Source organism: Rhinatrema bivittatum, chromosome 10, assembly GCF_901001135.1.
Source record: "Rhinatrema bivittatum chromosome 10, aRhiBiv1.1, whole genome shotgun sequence".
Taxonomy (NCBI): Eukaryota; Metazoa; Chordata; class Amphibia; order Gymnophiona; family Rhinatrematidae; genus Rhinatrema; species Rhinatrema bivittatum.
Window position 1 is genome coordinate 73,416,921 of NC_042624.1, and position 20,046 is coordinate 73,436,966.

General features: G+C 47.4%; 1 protein-coding gene across 2 annotated transcripts in view; it reads left to right on the forward strand.

Annotated features, from left to right (window-relative positions):
• The window catches only part of ANKRD45 (ankyrin repeat domain 45), a 124,442-nt gene extending 108,116 nt beyond the window's left edge, over positions 1–16,326 (forward strand). For both annotated transcript variants that reach the window (XM_029618970.1, XM_029618971.1), the window contains 3 exons: positions 111–205; positions 7,320–7,458; positions 12,916–16,326. In XM_029618970.1, coding sequence (XP_029474830.1) covers positions 111–205; positions 7,320–7,458; positions 12,916–12,947 — 266 coding nt within the window. In that variant the 3' untranslated portion in view covers positions 12,948–16,326. The remainder of the gene's footprint in view (positions 1–110; positions 206–7,319; positions 7,459–12,915) is intronic.
• Positions 16,327–20,046: the final 3,720 nt, after the last annotated feature.

Here is a 20,046-nt window from a genome sequence, read left to right on the forward strand (position 1 = left end):
AAAATTACCCTACCTGTGAATCGAAATACTAGTTCAACCAGTTTGAATAACATAAAAATATTTGCCAGTATCATTAAGTGTATGCATATTCTGTCTTTTTTGTCTTTCAGAAGCTAAGCAGGCCCTGCAGACATACATTGCTTCTATTCAAGCTATGCTTACAGACCAAGAAAAGGTGCAGGGAAGGCTTCTCAAAGATGAGAAGGTAATAATGCAGAACCAGAGGTTGGAGAACATATATGTGCTTCTGGGCCTTGTGTATTTTTGTGGAAGTAAACAGAGGGTTAATTAGCTTTTCTCCATTTCAAATGTCTTTCTTACAAAGGATAGATTTATTTATTTTGGGTTATATTCTGTTTCAGATTTGAGGGTTGAGAGCACAAGGCTAGGGAGGAGAATTCTTGGGTTCTGGTCTTAACTCTGTGACTAGCACCTATGACTTCTTATGGTGCACTATAGCATATTAATGCTAAATTATTGATTTAATCAGCAGGATTTCTTATGTCCATTTTATGTGAGAGAGAGAGAGAGAGAGAGAGCAGCATAAAATACTCATACTAGGTAGGTATTTATACCTCTATAGGAGGCCCACTTAGTTACTCGAGGTGAGGTTTAGGTATTAATGTAGGGGTTAGGGGCCACTTTGACATTCAGAGTGCAACGTACGAACAGAACAGTGCACTCTTGTGAAGATTTGATGACCTTCGGAGTGAGGAAACTCACCCAAAGATGAGATTTGTGCAATGTTCTCTCAACGTAGCTTGATGAACCTTCATCAAGCTACGTTGAGAGAACATTGCACAAATCTCATCTTTGGGTGAGTTTCCTCACTCCGAAGGTCATCAAATCTTCACAAGTGTGCACTATTCTATTTGTATGTCGCACTCTGAATGTCAAAGTGGCCCCTAACCCCTAAACTAATACCTAAACCTCACCTCGAGTAACTAAGTGGGCCTCCTATAGAGGTATAAATACCTACCTAGTATGAGCACATTACAGCTTCTCTCTCTCTCTCTCTCCCTCTCCCCCCACCTAGTATGGGTGTAATTAAAGCTGTGCAATATGGCTTTGCAAATTGTGGAAGCCAGGCCACAATCTCCTCCCCTTTTTCTGATTTGCATTATAGTGCTTTCACATGCATTAAAGGCACTTTCGCATGCATTAAGGCATTTTCACATTTGTTAAAAGTGCTTAATGCATGCGAAAATTCCATATAGCACTTTAATAAATGACCCCTTAATCGGCTAATTCCCTGTACGTACCAGGATCAGTCCAGACTGCTGGGTTATGCCTCCCCTCCAGCAGATGGAGTCAGAGAGAAAACTGAAAGCACCCCCTAGATATACTGGTGTGCCACCTGCATCCCTCAGTATAATCTCTGACTCCAGCAGATTGAGAGGCATAACCTGCGGTCCTGGCCTGGTCAGTTTGTCGGTACTGGGAAAAAACAAAAAAACATAATAATAGTAATTTGGGGACAAGATCAATTAGTCTCTTCCCTTCTCTTGTTGTGTTATTCTTTTTTCTGACTGTCTTTTCTCTCAAACTATCTTTTGCACAGTGCAGGAGCTTAGAGCGAGGCAGGCACAGAGGGCACTGCCCTCTTAAGTTCCCCGGAATAGCGTGCCCCTGAGGCTGGGGGAGAGTTTACTGGTGGGCCGGATACCCTCCCCCCATTTTCCAGGGCTTCAGCCCTGAAGGGGGTTTTTAAAAAAAAAAAAAAAAAAAAAGAGGAGAGCAAGTTTAAAAAAAAAAAAAAAAATAATAATAATAATAAATAAGAGTCCTTGCTCTGGAGCCACTTAAGGCCTGTTGGGGACAGGCAGTGAGCTCTTTTTTGGTCAGCCCCGGCCTGCCAGTGCCTCTACGGACTCCGGAGGGGGTGGCTGAGTCACCCGGCCCGATTTTCTGGTGAGGTTTCCTTACCTTCTTTTCTCTGTCAGCTCCTCTGCTGCCGCGATGCCGCAATCTTCGGCCTGCACGGCCTGTGGGGGGGCGGGGGCGCAACTCTCCCGGGAGGGTCTCTGCTCCCAATGTCTTCCCGGGGGCGAGGGACCCTCCCGGTGGCCGAGCGCTGCCCGCAACGATTCTTCTCTTCCCTCAGCGTCGTGGCAGCGCACAACTCCGAGCAGCCGTTCCCCGGCCCCTCCTCCCTCGGGGAGGAGAGTGGCGGCCATCTTGGCCACGCGGCAGGCGGACCCGTCGGCTTCGGAGGAGGAAACCTCCCCTCCTCCTTCTCCTCCCGACCTGAGCCCGCGCCCCCGGCGCGATTTGGAGGACCTTCAAGCCCCCTTCCCCCCAGGCTCCAAGAAAAAGGATTTAAAAAGGTCTGTGCCGTTTTCTTCTGATTTTGTGCTACTAATGCACAAAGCTTTTTTACAGGCAGAGTCTGGTTGGGAGGCGGAAGGTCTCTCTCCCCCGAAGGTCCCCAAGACTTCCTTGAACCAGGAGACCCCGCTGGGGCTGGGATCCACAGGGGCCCATGTCACCCGCCCGTGGGGGGGGGGGGCCGGGAGTTCGGGGGACTCGGGAGCCGCTCCGGATCCTCCGGGGGCACCGGATTTGCAGGCAGCGGACGAACAGGGATCCGTAGAGGGGGACGACCCCCAGGTGCTACGCTTATTTGGGAAGGATGAGTTAAGTTTCCTCAACCTCCATGTCCTGCAAGAGCTGGAGCTGACAGCTCCACCTCCCAATGCGGACACATCCACGGGGGATATTGCTATGGCAGGCCTTCGGGCCCCCCCTCAGACTTTCCCTTTACATCCCAAAGTTTTGCAGATTGTCTCAAGGGAATGGGAGCTGCCGGAGGCTTCGCTGCGGGTGAACAGAGCCATGGAAAAACTATATCCTTTGCCTGCAGAATCCTTGGATCTTTTTAAAACGCCCGTGGTGGATTCAGCTGTCACGGCTGTGGTCAAGCACACGACTATCCCGGTTACGGGGGGAATAGCCTTGAGGGATCTCCAAGATCGCAAGCTGGAGGTCTTGTTGAAACACATTTTTGACGTGGCGGCCTTGGGTGTCCGGGCAGCCGCGTGCAGCAGCCTCGTCCAGAGGGCCAACCTGCGCTGGGTCCAACAGCTCCTGACCGTGCAGGAGCTTCCTCCGGCTGAGGCGGAGCAGGCAAATTGCGTTGAATCTGCAGTCGCTTATACAGCGGATGCTTTATATGATTTGCTGTGCACCTCAGCGCGAATTATGTCCTTGGCAGTTTCCGCAAGGAGGTTGTTGTGGCTCCGTCGTTGGTCGGCAGACGCCACCTCCAAGGCCAGGGTAGGTTCCTTCCCCTTTAAGGGCAAGTTGCTATTTGGCGAGGAATTAGATCAGCTCATTAAGGACCTGGGAGATAACAAAGTGTACAAATTGCCTGAGGATAAGCCCCGTCAGTCTCGGCCCTTTGGGAATGCCAGGGCTCGTTTCCGGGGTCAACGGCGTTTCCGTACGGGTAGAGGTGGTTCCTTTCCCCAGAAGCAGCAGCCCACAAGGTCCCAGTCCTGGTCTTCTTCCTTTCGTGGTAGGCGGCCTCCGCGGGGAGGGGCCTCGCAAGGATTCGCTACCGGCAAGCCCGCTCAATGAAGGCGCGCAGACCCATTCCCTCCGTTCCTTTTATCGGAGGTCGGCTGTCCCAGTTCTGGGAGGAGTGGGTCAAAATAACTTCGGATCAATGGGTGCTCGACGTGGATCGGCACGGTTATGAGTTGGATTTTGCACGTTCCCTCCAGGATCTTTTTATGATATCGCCGTGCGGTCCTCCGGAGAAATAGCTGGCTATAGTTCAAACCGTCAACCACTTGCAAGCCATGGGAGCGGTGGTCCCGGTCCCACCGGATGAGATCAAGACAGATCAGTATTCCATATACTTCCTGGTTCCCAAGAAGAAGGGCACCTTCAGGCCGATCTTGGATCTAAAAGGCGTGAACAAGGCGTTACGCGTGCCTCGTTTTCGGATGGAGACGCTACGGTCTGTTATTGCGGCCGTCCACAAGGGAGAGTATTTGGCTTCTTTGGACCTGACCGAGGCATATCTTCACATCGATATCCGAGAGCGTCATCAAAAATACCTGAGGTTCATGGTGTTGGGGTATCATTACCAATTTTGTGCCCTTCCATTCGGGCTGGTGACCGCTCCGCGAGTATTCACCAAGGTTCTCGTAGTAGTTGCGGCTTCCCTCCGTCGTCAAGGAGTTCTTGTACATCCCTATCTCGACGATTGGCTCATCCGGGCGAAGTCGCAAGAGTCTTGCAAACGGGCGGTTTCCTTGGTGGTGCGTCAACTCCAGTTGTTGGGTTGGGTAGTCAACTTCGCGAAGAGCCGACTCGAGCCGACCCAACAGTTGGAATTCTTGGGCGCTCGGTTCAATACCCTAGAGGGCAAGGTCTTTCTCCCACATCAACGCATGCTCAATCTCATGGCACAGGTGCGGCGCCTGATGGACCTCCCCATTCCTATGGCTTGGGATTATTTACAGGTCATTGGTCATATGGTGTCTACTATGGAGATGGTGCCGTGGGCTTTTGCGCATATGCGGCCGTTACAAACAGCGCTTCTTTCTCGTTGGGATCCCAGGTCCGAGGATTACGGCCTGGAGTTGCCCTTGATGGAACCGGCCCGCTCCAGTCTCTCCTGGTGGCTAACTCCCGGTCATCTCCTGCAGGGAGTGGACCTGGAGCCTCCATCTTGGATAGTGGTGACAACGGATACCAGCCTTTCCGGCTGGGGGACGGTCTGCCAGTCCCGAGCAGTCCAGGGCACCTGGTCAGCGCTCCAGTCCACTTGGTCCATCAATCGCTTGGAGACCAGAGCGGTACGTCTAGCCTTGTGTCGCCTCCTTCTGATCGTGCGCGGCCGAGCAGTCCAGATTCTGTTGGACAATGCAACTGCAGTGGCGTACATAAATCGGCAAGGCGGCACGAAGAGTCGGGCGGTGGCGACAGAGGCGGCATTGTTGATGAGCTGGGCGGAACGACACTTGTCGCGCATCGCGGCCACCCACATAGCCGGCGTGGACAACGTGCAGGCAGATTACCTCAGTCGACAGCATCTAGATCCAGGAGAATGGGAGCTGTCGGCAGAGGCGATGCATCTCATCACCCAGCGTTGGGGGACTCCACGCTTGGATCTGATGGCGACCCGGCTAAATGCGAAAGCGGGGCGTTTCTTCAGCCGAAGACGGGAACACGGGTCGGAAGGCGTGGATGCGTTGGTGCTTCCGTGGCCCCGTCGAATCCTTCTTTACGTGTTTCCTCCGTGGCCCCTTGTGGGAAAAGTGTTATGGCGCATAGAGGCTCACCAAGGTATGGTGATTCTTGTAGCTCTGGAATGGCCGTGTTGCCCGTGGTTTGCGGATCTCGTCAACCTGGCGGTTGACGGTCCACTACGTCTGGGTCATCTTCCCAATCTTCTCCGTCAGGGTCCGGTGTTTTTCGATCTGGCAGATCACTTTTGTCTGGCGGCCTGGCTTACGAGCGGAAGCAGTTGAGGAAGAGAGGTTATTCGGACGCTGTTGTTTCGACTCTTCTTCGGGCGCGCAGGTCTTCCACTACGCTTACTTATGCTAGGGTTTGGAAGATTTTCCACGACTGGTGCGCTGCGCTAAGTATTGCGCCCCGACATTCGTCCATGGGTCACATCCTTTCGTTTCTGCAAGATGGCCTGAAGAAGGGGTTGGCGTACAATTCGCTTCGAGTTCAGGTAGCGGCGCTGGGCTGCTTAAGAGGCAAGGTCGAGGGGTCTTCTCTTGCGAGTCACCCTGATGTTGCACGGTTTTTGCGAGGTGTTCGGAATTTGCGACCTCCTGTGCGGGTTCCTTGTCCTTCCTGGAACTTGAACTTGGTACTCTGTGGCCTGTGTGCGGCACCTTTTGAGCCTATTAAGGCGGCTTCGTTAAAGGATCTGACTCTCAAGACGGTTTTCCTAGTGGCCATTTCCTCGGCCCGTCGTGTTTTGGAGCTACAGGCTCTTTCTTGCAGAGAACCGTTCTTGCGTATTTCCGCGTCGGGAGTCTCCTTACGGACCGTACCTTCCTTCTTGCCTAAGGTGGTTTCATCGTTTCATGTTAACCAGACGGTAGAGTTGCCTTCTTTTTTGGAAGAAGAGCTGCAGTCTTCTCAAGGTAAAGACTTGAGGCGTTTGGACGTCCGTCGGGTCCTTTTGCGCTACTTGGAGGTTACCAACTTCTTTAGAAGGTCGGATCACCTTTTTGTATTATGGAATGGGCCCAAGAAGGGACTTCAGGCGTCCAAGACTACAATCGCACGCTGGTTGAAGGGCGCTATTGCGTCCACGTATATTGGTTGCGGTAAACCTGTTCCGGATGGGCTTAAGGCTCATTCTTTGCGTTCTCAAGTGACTTCGTGGGCAGAAAATCAATTGGTCTCTTGTCAAGAGATATGCAGGGCGGCCACTTGGAAATCATGGCATACGTTTTCCAGGCATTATCGTCTGGATGTCCGTGGTCCGTCCGCACAGTCCTTTGGGAGCAGCGTGATTCGAGCGGGACTCTCAGGGTCCCACCCCAGTTAAGGCGGCTCGGGTACATCCCAGCAGTCTGGACTGATCCTGGTACGTACAGGGAAAGGAAAATTAGTTTCTTACCTGATAATTTTTGTTCCTGTAGTACCAAGGATCAGTCCAGACGCCCGCCCACAGTTCTGGGAGTCCACTCGTCTTCTAATATTCTTCATTTGCAGATTATATTCATTACGTTTGGAACAGTTTTAATGGTAAGTTTGTCGTTCTTTAGTGTTGTCCTGTACACTCTTTTGTGTCGTACTTCTTATACCTGGTTTTCTATGTCATCCAGGAGGTTTCTGTTTGATCTAGTCATTGAGTAAAAAAAAAAAAAAGGGAGGAAAAGAAATTTTTGGGGGCATTGTCGGAAGTGGTTAATTCATTACTTCTGCTTTGATATCACATATACTGAGGGATCGCAGGTGGCACACCAGTATATCTAGGGGGTGCTTTCAGTTTTCTCTCTGACTCCATCTGCTGGAGGGGAGGCATAACCCAGCAGTCTGGACTGATCCTTGGTACTACAGGAACGAAAATTATCAGGTAAGAAACTAATTTTCCTGTAGTGCCATCCCAATCTACCCATTGCCCGCTCATCTTTTATCCAGCTATCTAGCAGCCGCTAAACATAAATGGATATCCAACGGCCACTACATAGCTGATAAGTCCTACTTATCCGGCTATCTGCCAGTTGAATATTGGCCCCCCTGAAATTAGACTAAGAGCAGAGGCAGAGAAGCAGATCAGAGCTGCTTAGTAGGTCTTCCATACAAGTCATTTTTTGCTTTCCCTGCTCTTCCTTCAGCTCAGATGTATCAGTGCCTGCAAAAACAAAAGTGAGTGGCTGGCAAATACCAAGAACCCCACCAGGCAGGAGCTGTTGGATCAGAAGCAGCAACTGGAAGATACTGTGCTTCCCTTTCTCCACAAGCTCACAGCACCAAGTGAGTACACTGCAGGCTTCATTATGCACTGCTTTTCCAGCATCTCTGGAAAGAGGGAAAGGTACTAATTTCTGTTCCCTGTACGTACCTGGATCAGTCCAGACTCCTGAGTTTTGCCCCCCCCCCCCCCCCCCCCTCTAGCAGATGGAGACAGAAGTTTACCAACACAACTCAGCCTTATCTAGGAGGGTGCCACCTACAGTCTGGCAGTATTCTTCTGTCTCCAGCAGGTGGAGGAGGTGCAAAACCTATAGTCTGTGTTAGGGCCTAATTTAGAGTTAGGATAGTGTTAGGCAAAAGTTAAAAAAATAAAGCTAGGGACAGTTTTTTTTCAGGAGACAGACCGCAGTGTGTTCCTGCAGGTCAGGGTCTCTCGCCTCCCAGGGGGATGTGAGGTCCTGAGGGGACCATCCGCCCTGGTTACAGAGGCCGCTGGTGTTGTGGGTTGAGGACCCATTTGCCAGCACGCTCAGCTACTCGGGGTGATACCAGGGAGCCCGGCTCACTCCCCCCAGTAGGTTCAGGACCCAGAGGCTGCTGGACAGGTACTTGTTTAAAAAAAAACCCAAAAACGACATTTTTTATTGTTAGAGCGGCTCGACTCCCATGGCCCTTCCGATCGCAGGGAGGAGGGGGAGGTATTTTGGCGCCGTTTTGTCGTGTTTTCTGGGGACTGGGGGTAGTTTTATTTTGCTCCCATGCCACGTCGGGACACGTGTTGGGCCTGCGGCGTGGCGCGAGCACGCCTATCGCAGGACGGCCTATGCGCCGCTTGTCTTTCTGGGGGTGAGGGTGCCTCCGTGACCCCAAAGGGGGTCGTCCTCAGGGTCCAGACCGTTATGGGCGCTTTTGGGGAGCTGCCGGCCCCAATCCTTGGTCCGTTCCCAGGCAGCGCGGATGCGGGCGCCATTTTGCCTCCCTTGGTGCCGGTGATTACAGCAGTGCAGGCAGCGCCTGGGGAGGAGAACCTTCCCCCGAGTTTTTCCCCTCAGCGCAGGGTCCCTGAGGGGGACAGGCCCGTGGATAGTGGCAGGCATAATGCTGAGGATGCTGCTACAGGGGACACGGATGCTACTTCATCGGAGTCTTCGTTATCCTCCGATTTTATCCTGCTCATGCATAAGACCTTTAAGGCTTGCAAGGTGAGTAAGAAAAGGCCTCTCCTCCTGGACTCCCAGCCCCGGCCTCCGAAGCGGGCTCGGGCCCCTCAGGACGCGGGTTCCTCGTCTGGCCAGCGGCCTAAACCCTTAAGAACCCCAGTGGCTGATCCCAATTCTTCCTCAGATTCAGAGGACCAAGACGACCGGGAGTTGCCTTCTCAGCCCCCGAGGGGGGTAGAGGGAGAGGCCAAGCAACAGCAAGGCGATCTATGGGGGGTCCATGGAGCGGACAGGGATGATCCGAAGGTGGTCCATCTCTTTCACAGAGATGAACTGGGACCCCTTATCCCTGCTATTTTGGGGGAGCTGGGAATTCAGCTCTCTCAGGAGGAGTCTCACCTAGGAGTAACGGACCCTGTGGTGTTGAGTCTACGGAGGCCTCCTTCGTCCTTCCTCTTCCATTTTTCAGCCACGGATTTACTTTTTAAGGAGTGGGATACTCTGAATTTGGGCCTTAAGGTGGCGAAGGCGAAGGATAAACTCTATCCCCTACCCGAGGAGGCCTTGGAGCTCTTGAGGGTTCCTAAGGTGGATGCAAGTGGTCACGAAGAAGACCACCATTCCGGTCATGGGGGGAACAGCCCTTAAGGACCTGCAGGATCAGCTTAAGATTTTTGAAGTATCCGCCCTGGGGATCCGGACAGCGATGTGTAGCAATTTTTCGTTGCGAGCAGGTCTGCATTGGGTGCAGCAGTTCCTTGCCAACGAGTCATTATCCCAGGAAGAAGCCCGCCAGGCGGGGCGGCTGGAGGCGGACATTGCCTACAGTGCGGATGCCTTTTACAATTTGCTTCGCACATCAGCCAGGACCATGGTGTCGGCAGTGTCCACGCGACATCTTTTGTGGTTACGCAGCTGGACTGCGGATGTATCCTCCAAAGCTCAACTAGGCTCCCTACCGTTTAAGGGTAAGCTGCTCTTCGGCAAGGAGCTGGAGGACCTGTTCCAGTGCTTGAGTGAGAATCAGGTAAATTGCCGGAGGATAAGCCGAAGTTGAGAGGAGCCTTTCCCTCCAGGTCTCGTTTTCGAGGAGGTCAGAGGCCCCGGACGTCTCGGGGATCAGTTTCTTCCTTTCATCACAACGCCAGCAGGCAGCAGTCCTACACTCCGTCCTTTCGAGGGCGGCGTTTCGGTAGGCCTGGATCCGGCCAGGGCGCGCCGGGTGGAAAGACCTCGCAATGATGGGCGGCCGGCTCATTCCTCGGTCCCCATGGTGGCAGCAGACTGACACCGTTTTACGAGGAGTGGGCCAAAATCACGTCGGATCAGTGGGTCCATTCAGTGATAAGACACGTTTACGCGTTAGGTTGAACGCTTTTGTCTAGCGGCATGGCTTTTGAGAGGATGCGATTGAAGTCCCGGGGGTATTCGGATGCTGTGGTAACTACATTGTTGCGGTCCTGTAAGGTCTCTACATCTTTATCTTACATCCGAGTCTGGAAGGTTTTTGATGCTTGGTGTCTCGCCAGGAGTGTTGTGGCTACCCAGGCGGGAGTATCCGACATCTTGAGCTTCCTTCAGGATGGTTTGTCGAAGGGCTTGTCATGGAGTTCCTTGCGAGTGCAGGTGGCCGCGATCGGTTCTTTACGCGGTAACATACAAGGGGTTGGCCTGGCAGCTCATCCTGATGTCTCTCGTTTTTTGCAGGGAGTGAAGCATTTGAGACCTCCAGTGAGGTCTTAAAGCCTTGTGTGCGGCACCTTTTGAACCCTTGCATAGAGCAAACTTGAAAGATTTCACGTTGAAGGTGGTATTTCTGGTGGCGATTGCCTCTGCACGCCGGCTGTCGGAGATTCAAGCTTTGTGTAGGGAGCCCTTTTTGAGAATTTCGGATTCTGGAGTTTCCCTGCGTACAGTTCCTTCTTTTCTTCCCAAGGTGGTGTCATCTTTCCATTTAAATCAGTTGGTGGAGCTTCCGGCCTAGAGAGGTCAGATCCCTGTAATAAGGATTTGCGGAAGCTGGATGTTCGTTGAGCTTTACTGCGCTATCTGGAAATTACCAATAGGTTCCGGCTATCAGATCATCTCTTTGTGCTCTGGAGTGGACCTCGACAGGGTAATATGGCTTCTAAGGCTACGATATCTCGCTGGTTGAAAAAGACCATAAATTCTGCTTATTTGTTGAGCAGTCTTTCATTACCTGTGGGCCTTCGGGCTCATTCCACTTGATCTCAAGCCGCTTCCTGGGCGGAATGTCAACAGGTTTCCCCAGAGGAAATTTGTAGAGCGGCTACGTGGAAGTCGCTACATACCTTTGCCAGGCATTACCATCTGGATGTTCAGGCATCAGGGGCAGGGGCTTTCGGAGCAGGTGTACTGCGAGCGGGCCTCTCTGGATCCCATCCCAAGTAAGTACAGCTCTGCTACATCCCAGGAGTCTGGACTGATCCGGGTATGTACAAGGAAAGGAAAATTAGTTTCTTACCTGATAATTTTCGTTCCTGTAGTACCACGGATCAGTCCAGAGTCCCGCCCTATTTTGGGTCTTATCGGAATTTGGAGAGTCCTCGCTATTCTGTCATGAGTTGTTCTCTTTTCTTGCAGATCAGTCGAGTTCTTCCGAGTACCTTGGGTACTGTTCCCATTTGGGGGTTTCATGAGCTGGTTTAAAGTTGTTATGTTACTGTATATAGTTAGTTTGGGTTTTTGGAATCCATTCTGATTTGACATTAAGTAATACTGCCAGACTGTAGGTGGCTCCCTCCTAGATAAGGCGGAGTTTTGTTGGTAAACTTCTGTCTCCATCTGCTAGAGGGGGAGCAAAACCCAGGAGTCTGGACTGATCCGTGGTATTACAGGAACGAAAATTATCAGGTAAGAACTCATTTTCCTTTGCAGCACTGACCTGTCTGGACTCACACTATAGTGGTAGTGAGCTTTGCCAGATCAAGTGATGGTTACTGCATGGTAAAGTAAACCTTTCAAAATATAATCAGATGCACTCATCTTTCAAAAGATACCAAAACCTGAGTGCCAACAATTTTCTTTCATACCATCTAGACTGCTTCCTTAGTAAGAAATACCGCCAGACACCATTTGGCTCTCCTAAAATTCCTGTGCTGAGTAGGAATTGTCAGTACATACAAACAGAACATTATAATGTGCTAGCAAATTGACTGAGCAGAAAAATTAACCAATGCTGGGACTTCTGAGTGTGTAGGGTTATTTGTTTGTATTCATGAAGAGCACAGTTTTCAAAGCCTTTTATGCAAGTAAGTAACAGTTTATCTGCGTAAATCAGCTGTCTGAATATTTCCCTCCCTCAGCGCAGATAAAAGTATCTGCAATGTTCCACAACATGCATCCATTTAACCGCATGTGACAGAGGTGCTACTAGGGGCATGTCAGTTGAGGGAGGAAAATAGCATGCACTAATTGCAGTTTCAAATCTCTGAGCATTATTTTCCGTGAAAAAAATACTCACCTAATGCAAATGCACCCGCAGCACCTTTCAAAGTGAAAGTACTCACATTCTCTCGCTTTGAAAACTGGTGCAAATTCCACAGGCAGAAATAACCCATGGTTTTAATACCTGAAGATGCATGCAGCCATGTCTGAGTTTCTATTCATCTCAGGGGCAGTGAGCGTGCTCGCAGTATTGACCATATCAGAGCATTACTCCTCTGTCTCCCTCCATTCCAGGGGCTCTGAGGGCACTCCCAGTCCTGGCTAGATTAAGGCCAGGGATGACTGATCCCGGGTGTGCTGCTGAGCGGTTGTGTTGAGGCCCGGTGAGGGAGAGAAGATGGCTGATACTATTGTGGTAATACTTGCCTGCCAACAAACATCTCTGGGGGTGCATCTTGGAGGAGATGCTCCTCCAGCCTTCAGGTCAGCAAAGGTCTCCTGAGCTGCCTAGCTATGCCATCTGGTCAGGAGGGAGTGGTAGAGACCACAGAGGGGGAAGGAGAAACAATTATTCTTTGTTCTTACTACCTTGGCAACTTTAGTCTCTGCAGGGGAGGGGCAGGAGAACATGAGCATGCTTTGTTTCCAGTACATAGCAATGTAGGGTGAACCTCAAAGGATGCATGGATATTTAACCTTGTGGTACAGTCGGCCAAGATCTTAGCAGGGGTAGGGGGAAAGGGGAGCAGAAAAGAGGGGATGGATTTTATCCAGGAACGACTGCAGAGGTCTTTTGATTTTATTAGTCAATCCACTATAAAACTGATGCAGGGAGTTAATGTTTATCTGGCACCTTGGCTGTGAACCTGTTGTGTTTGATAATATCTGTTGTAAGTCAGCATGTGACTAACCAATAATAAACCCTATTCCCAAATCTGTTCTCTTCTAGGTCCAGAAAAAGTAAAAAGCGGTAAATTCTGAGAAGGCTTCACAGACAGGGCATCTGATTTCACCTGTTTTTTCTATTTTCTATTTCTTCCTCTATTTCTTCCAGGCAGGATGGCGTAAGGGGGGGGGGGGCCTTACGCCATCCTGCCTGGCTGTCATTACAGCCCTCATTTTGCCTTTTTTCCCCTTGCATATTGACCAAGACCTGTGGCAGTCTCATTTGGCTAAGAGAGCAGGATCAGCCTTTCTAACAGCAGGTGTCTCAGCCTCCCACCAGAGACGGCAAATGCTGCACCAGCCAAACCAAGGAACAGACCTCAATCCCAGAATCAGTCCCCAGGGCACCAACTGCAAAGCCACAGAGCTGGCTCCCGTCCTTGAATATTTATGATCATATCTGTACATGTATATTCTTGGCAGCAAAAAACCACAAAAGAGATGCAAATGAAAATGTAATTTAAAGTAATCTTAAGGAATGCTATCAGAAGATAATATGTGCTGAATTAGTATAATCTATTACCTTTACCCCCAGTGGGCAGCAAGCAGTTATCAGACATCAGCAGCAAGATGTCATGTCATATACCAAATCTCTTTAAATCCATATATGCAATTTTTTTGTATACGTCCATCTACAAGAAACCTTTCAAAGTCGTATCTTTAGCTAGTGCCTAATACATGATCTAGGCGAAGGTGACCAACCCTGCTGTTAGCAGTGAGGTGTTTGCTTTTTTTTTTTTTATTAATATTGTCATGTATATTCCTGTACCTGAGTCAGTTTCTTCTCCATTCATATCTCTATCCTAATCAGAGATGTAAAATTTCCAGAAATTTTGAAACCATTGGAAAAAATAGTGTTTTTTTCAGGGGTGGACTGGAGGGCACTGCTTTGGAAAAAATGGAAATTTTGGGAAAAATGTAAATGTACACAATACTTATTTTTTGTATAATATTTAAATGTTCTGTCTTCAAGATACAAAATGAACAGTGTAATGCTTAGCACATACAAGAGTTTTCTTTTTTCATGTAAAACTATGGTATTTGTATTTTTAAATTTCATAAGTATCCCAAACAGTTATTGCAGGTATAGCCAGTGCTAGAAATTAGCCTGCAAGCTGCCATGCCCTGATCATTTGAACAGGTCCAAGATTCTGCTAGTTAAAGATTAGGGCATGGAGCGGAAAATAAAAACCATCAACACTGTAGTTAATAAAAGCTCGCTTTTATCAAATGAAATAAGAACAGCTCTATCAATATTATTGAGATTAGAAAAAGAATAAACTAATTTTTTTCTGAGCTCTCTTGCATATTATAGTAGCAATCCCTCTTTCAACCTGCCTTCAGCTCTCTATTAAAACTATGACTGTCAGCTTAACAAATCGCAGACTTAGCAGTGTTAACTAGCAGTAAATGTGGATATTCAATTAAACTTCACAGAATGGAACAATAGCGTATCTCCTATCTGAAATAGCATGTCATTTGTGCAGTAACATATTCACGAAAATACTAGAATCTCTAGTTTCTGTCTCTAATCACAAATCCATGTCTGAAAAATGTATAGCATCTGATTCTAAATCTGGGTTTTAGTAAACTGAAGATCTGCAAGAATTGGAGCAAGCTTTTCTATTCTTTCACATCTTGGTACAGTGTCTATGTTTCCAAACATAGAGCCGTTTGTTCCACATGCTGCAGAAGATGGAAGAATCTGAAGCAGCAGAGAAGCAAGAGGGTCAGAGGTGCTAGGAGCCCCAGATTGCACTCCTGGACCAAATACTTGCAGATGTTCCATTTTCTGCAACATTTGAAAACACTTTACCAGCATCAGCCCCTAAGACTGTGATTGTTGCTTGTTTAGCAATCCAGTCAAATGCAGTGGTACTAGACTACTTGTTTTCCTGTACCAGAGTGAAGGACACTGTCCCAGTTCTTTAGGGTCAAAGAACATCTCCGAAAAGATGAGCAGTGACCAAGTCAGGAGGACAGGATCTCCACCATTCTTCAATGCAAGAAGAAAACAGGCAACAATTTATGAGCAAAGAAGGACTCTAGAAGGGCTCTGTGTTCCTCTAGTAAAGATGACCATGAGTCCTCTGAAGAGGGAGAAATGCATCTGGGATTTGAGATTTATATGTAATCCTATAGTATACAGGATTGGAATTGGAATTGCCTAATATTTTTCATTGTCTTACATCATCATAGTACACAGAAGAAAACATTTTGAGAGACTGATGAGTAGATAATGATAATTCTTTTAAAACCATGTCTTGAAAAGCATTTTATGCATCTTTCTAAAAGAGAAAATATTTCATAAGTTTTTTCACTTTTTTCAAAATTTCCAATTTTTCCACTTCTAGCCACAGGAATAAAACAGAACAAAAAATAATTTTCCATATTTTTCTGTTTTTTTCTCAAGCCTTCACATTTCTAATCCTAACTGAGATTTACAAGAATTTACTAAGTTCTGCAGTCACTGACAGGTAGAAAAGTCCAAGGTGCATTTCCTTGAACTTTCCAATCAAAAATGTAGAAATCTTGTGAAAAAAACAAGATATATACACACACAAGAAGAACCCATAAACAATGACAGAATAAAATGACCTCTTTGGCTGTCCCAATATCCCCTCCAAGACCCCCAAGATAACTCCATTAAACCCCACACCTGCCCTTGCACCCAACTTTGAAAAAGTTAGGCCTGCTGGGCCCTGCAAGTGAGGGAGAAAGAGCCATGGGTCAGCTGGCATCATCTTGAATTTTGGCACTGGCAGGGCATGAGCAATTAGTCATTGCCCTGGGGTGAGGGCCTGGGGGACCGAAGTTGATGAAACTCAAGTGGAGGGAGCAGGATTAGTTGCAGCAGTGCAACACCCGAGTGCTCCGGGTGTAATATTGCTATTAGCGCTCACTAATCGCAATTAGTGCTCACTATTTGCCTCTAATAAACATGCATAGCAGCTGCTGGGACAAGCACACAACCCCAACCCCTACAAACAAACACCACACAACTGCCTTTTATATGTGTGTGTGTATTTATATATAAAATCTATAATTATACATATACATACATATATTCAAATGTATAAATCTTGATTTGGGTTTAACACAAATGCATGGAGGGCATCACAAAATGTAACAGTCAAGTGGTGGCATATTTGATTTGAAAATACAAAAGAAATTCTTCTTCACTCTGCTACTAATTAATTTTAATTCAGTCAATATATTCTGACATTTTGACCTTTTTTCAAAACTTTACTTTTTGTATATGATTAATTAGATTTGATTTGTCCTTTACTGAATTGAACTGTGTTAATTGCTATAAGAACTGAAAAGTATCATACATATATCTGCTATCAACCTACTTTGTAAAAAAAAAAAAAAAAAAAAGTAAGTTGAAATGCAGGACTGAAAGGAGTTGGACTCCTCACAGATCTTTGCTTTGCCACAAGGTGGCCCCTAAACTAAGTGAATCAGCTATTTTTAGCTATGGTGGAAGCTGTATGTATACTTTCATTACAGAATATTACTAGTGTAATTTTCAATAAATATTTTTACAAGCTGCAAAATGAACAATTTGTAACATTTTTTGAATTGTAAAATCTTTTTTGACAAAGAGAACCTTTTTTTTTCTTGGTGAGCAATGTGTGCAGTGGAAGCTTGGATTGTGGAAAAGCACCTGCAGTGAAACCTTGGGGTCAGGTTAGTTGGGACCTCAGCTTTCTCGAGGCATCCAGCAGAAGAGCTTTTCTTCCCATCAGTTCCAGAATTTCATTTTTCCTAATAGTATCTCCAACTTATGGTATCACATCTCATAACTAACCTAGATATTCTCTCTGGAATTAGTAACTGAGGAATGCTGTGGTGATGGGAGGAGAGGGAAAAACCACAGACTGATGAGGCAATTTTCAATAGCCGATGAGACTGCAGGTGTACTCAGTCATTTCTACACACGACCTTGTACCTCATTGTCAAAGGGAAACCATCTGGGTATATTCCCTTTGAAAAATAGCTACAAGCATGTGTGTAAATATTTAGCTGACTGCCCCCCTACTCATTAGGAAGGAGTCAGCTAAATATCAAAATAACACAATAGAATTAATTACAAAATCCTAAACGTCACCACCACAGAATAACAAAATAGACCTATAGCCTACCCAATTTAATCCCTCCTCTATCATAGTCTTACCCAGAAGGTTCTTTCTATATATTTATTTATTTCAATTTATATACTGGCCATCCAGTACAGGCTCCAGGCCAGTTTACAAAGCATAGAATATAAAATTAGCAGCACTATCAAAATGACAAATTAATACAAATTACAACAGAACAATAACACCCAATAAATAATAAAACAGGCAAAGCACGGCACATAAAATCAAAGTGGCCCAGCATACTTCCAAGTCTTCATCAGACGCTATCAATCAAAAGCTAAAGAACCATGCTTTACTATTTTTACTTGATGAGGCAGGGAACTATGAATGAGGCCAGCTTTTAAGGTTCCTGGCTTCTCTGTCCCTTGTTGGGATTTTGGCTATGAAGCAGGAACACCCTGGCCCAAACACAAAATTGTGTAGGAAAAAAAAAACAGTCAAGAAAATAAAGAAGTCCCTCTTGATGGTGAAGCTGGCTAGATAACAAACCAAATAGATGAACAGTCTCTCTCTCCTGGGGAGTTTCCCCAAATGGTTTACTTGGTACTAAACAGAAAGCGGGCCTGGTTTCAGTCTATTACAGACAGACCACGGTACATCAGAAGATGTGGTAGGCCTGATTGATAAACTGAAGAGTAGTAAATCACCTGGACCAGATGGTACACACCCCAGGGTTCTGAAGGAGCTAAAAAATGAAATTTCAGACCTATTAGTAAAAATTTGTAACCTATCATTAAAATCATCCATTGTACCTGAAGACTGGAGGATAGCTAATGTAAGCCCAATATTTAAAAAGGGCTCCAGGGGCGAGCCGGGAAACTACAGACCGGTTAGCCTGACTTCAGTGCCAGGAAAAATAGTGGAAAGTGTTCTAAGCATCAAAATCACAGAACATATAGAAAGACATGGTTTAATGGAATAAAGTCAGCATGGCTTTACCCAAAGCAAGTCTTGCCTCACAAATCTGCTTCACTTTTTTGAAGGAGTTAATAAACATGGATAAAGGTGAACCTGTAGATGTAGTGTACTTGGATTTTCAGAAGGTGTTTGATAAAGTTCCTCATAAGAGGCTTCTAGGAAAAGTAAAAAGTCATGGTATAGGTGGCGATGTCCTTTCATGGATTACAAACTGGCTAAAAGACAGGAAACAGAGAGTAGGATTAAATGGACAATTTTCTCAGTGGAAGGGAGTGGGCAGTGGAGTGCCTCAGGGATCTGTATTGGGACCCTTATTTTTCAATATATTTATAAATGATCTAGAAAGAAATACAACGAGTGAGGTAATCAAATGTGCAGATGATACAAAATTGTTCAGAGTAGTTAAATCACAAGCAGATTGTGATAAATTGCAGGAAGACCTTGTGAGACTGGAGAATTGGGCATCGAAATGGCAGATGAAATTTAATGTGGATAAGTGCAAGGTGATGCATATAGGGAAAAATAACCCATGCTATAGTTACACAATGTTAGGTTCCATATTAGGTGCTACCACCCAAGAAAGAGATCTAGGCATCATAGTGGATATCACATTGAAATCGTTGGTTCAGTGTGCTGCAACAGTCAAAAAAGCAAACAGAATGTTGGGAATTATTAGGAAGGGAATGGTGAATAAAACGGAAAATGTCATAATGCCTCTGCATCGCTCCATGGTGAGACCCCACCTGAATACTGTGTACAATTCTGGTCACCGCATCTCAAAAAAGATATAATTGCGATGGAGAAGGTACAGAGAAGAGCGACAAAATGATAAGGGGAATGTAATAGCTCCCCTATGAGGAAAGACTAAAGAGGTTAGGACTTTTCAGCTTGGAGAAGGGACGGTTGAGGGGGGATATGATAGAGGTGTTTAAAATCATGAGAGGTCTAGAACGGGTAGATGTGAATCGGTTATTTAGTTTTTCAGATAATAGAAAGACTAGGGGGCACTCCATGAAGTTAGCATGTGGCACATTTAAAACTAATCGGAGAAAATTCTTTTTTACTCAACGCACAATTAAACTCTGGAATTTGTTGCCAGAGGATGTGGTTAGTGCAGTTAGTATTAGGGATGTGAATCGTTTTTTGACGATTTAAAAAAATCGTCAAAAATCGTTAGAGTGCACGATACAATAGAAATTCCCCCGATTTATCGTGAAAAATCGTTAATGGGTTAGTGTCCACTAACGGGAGTTATTTGGGGGGAGGGTGGGAAAACCAGCACACCAAAACAACCCCTAAACCCACCCCGACCCTTTAAAACTAAACCCTTACCTTCCCCCACCCTCCCGAACCCCCCCCCCCCCAAAACTTTTGACGAGTACCTGGTGGTCCAGTGGAAGCCCCGGGACCAATATCCTGCTCTCGGGCCATCGGCGCCATTTTGGCTGCCACTAATAAAAATGGCGCCGATGGCCCAATAAAAAAAAAAACCCACGACCCTTTAAAAATGACCCCTTTGCTTCCCCCACCCTCCCGAACCCCCCCAAAACCGTTTTAAAATTACCTGGTGGTCCAGTGGGGGCATGGGGAGCGATCTCCCGCTCTCGGGCCGTCGGCTGCCACTAATCAAAATGGCGCCGATGGCCCTTTGCCCTTACCATGTAACGGTATCCGTGCCATTGGCCGGATCCTGTCACATGGTAGGAGCACTGGATGGCCGGCGCCATCTTGTGCTCCTACCATGTGACAGGGGCTGACCAATGACACCGGGGGCCCCTGTGACATAGTAAGGGCAAAGGCTATCGGCGCCATTTTGAATACTGGCAGCCGACGGTCCGAGTGCAGGAGGTCGCTCTGGGACCCCTGCTGGACCACCAGGGGCTTTTGGCAAGTCTTGGGGGACCCTCCTGACCCCCACAAGACTTGCCAAAAGTCCAGCGGGGGTCCGGGAGCGACCTCCTGCACTCGGACCGTCGGCTGCCAGTATTCAAAATGGTGCCGATAGCCTTTGCCCTTACTATGTCACAGGGGCTACCGGTGCCATTGGTCAGCCCCTGTAACATGGTAGGAGC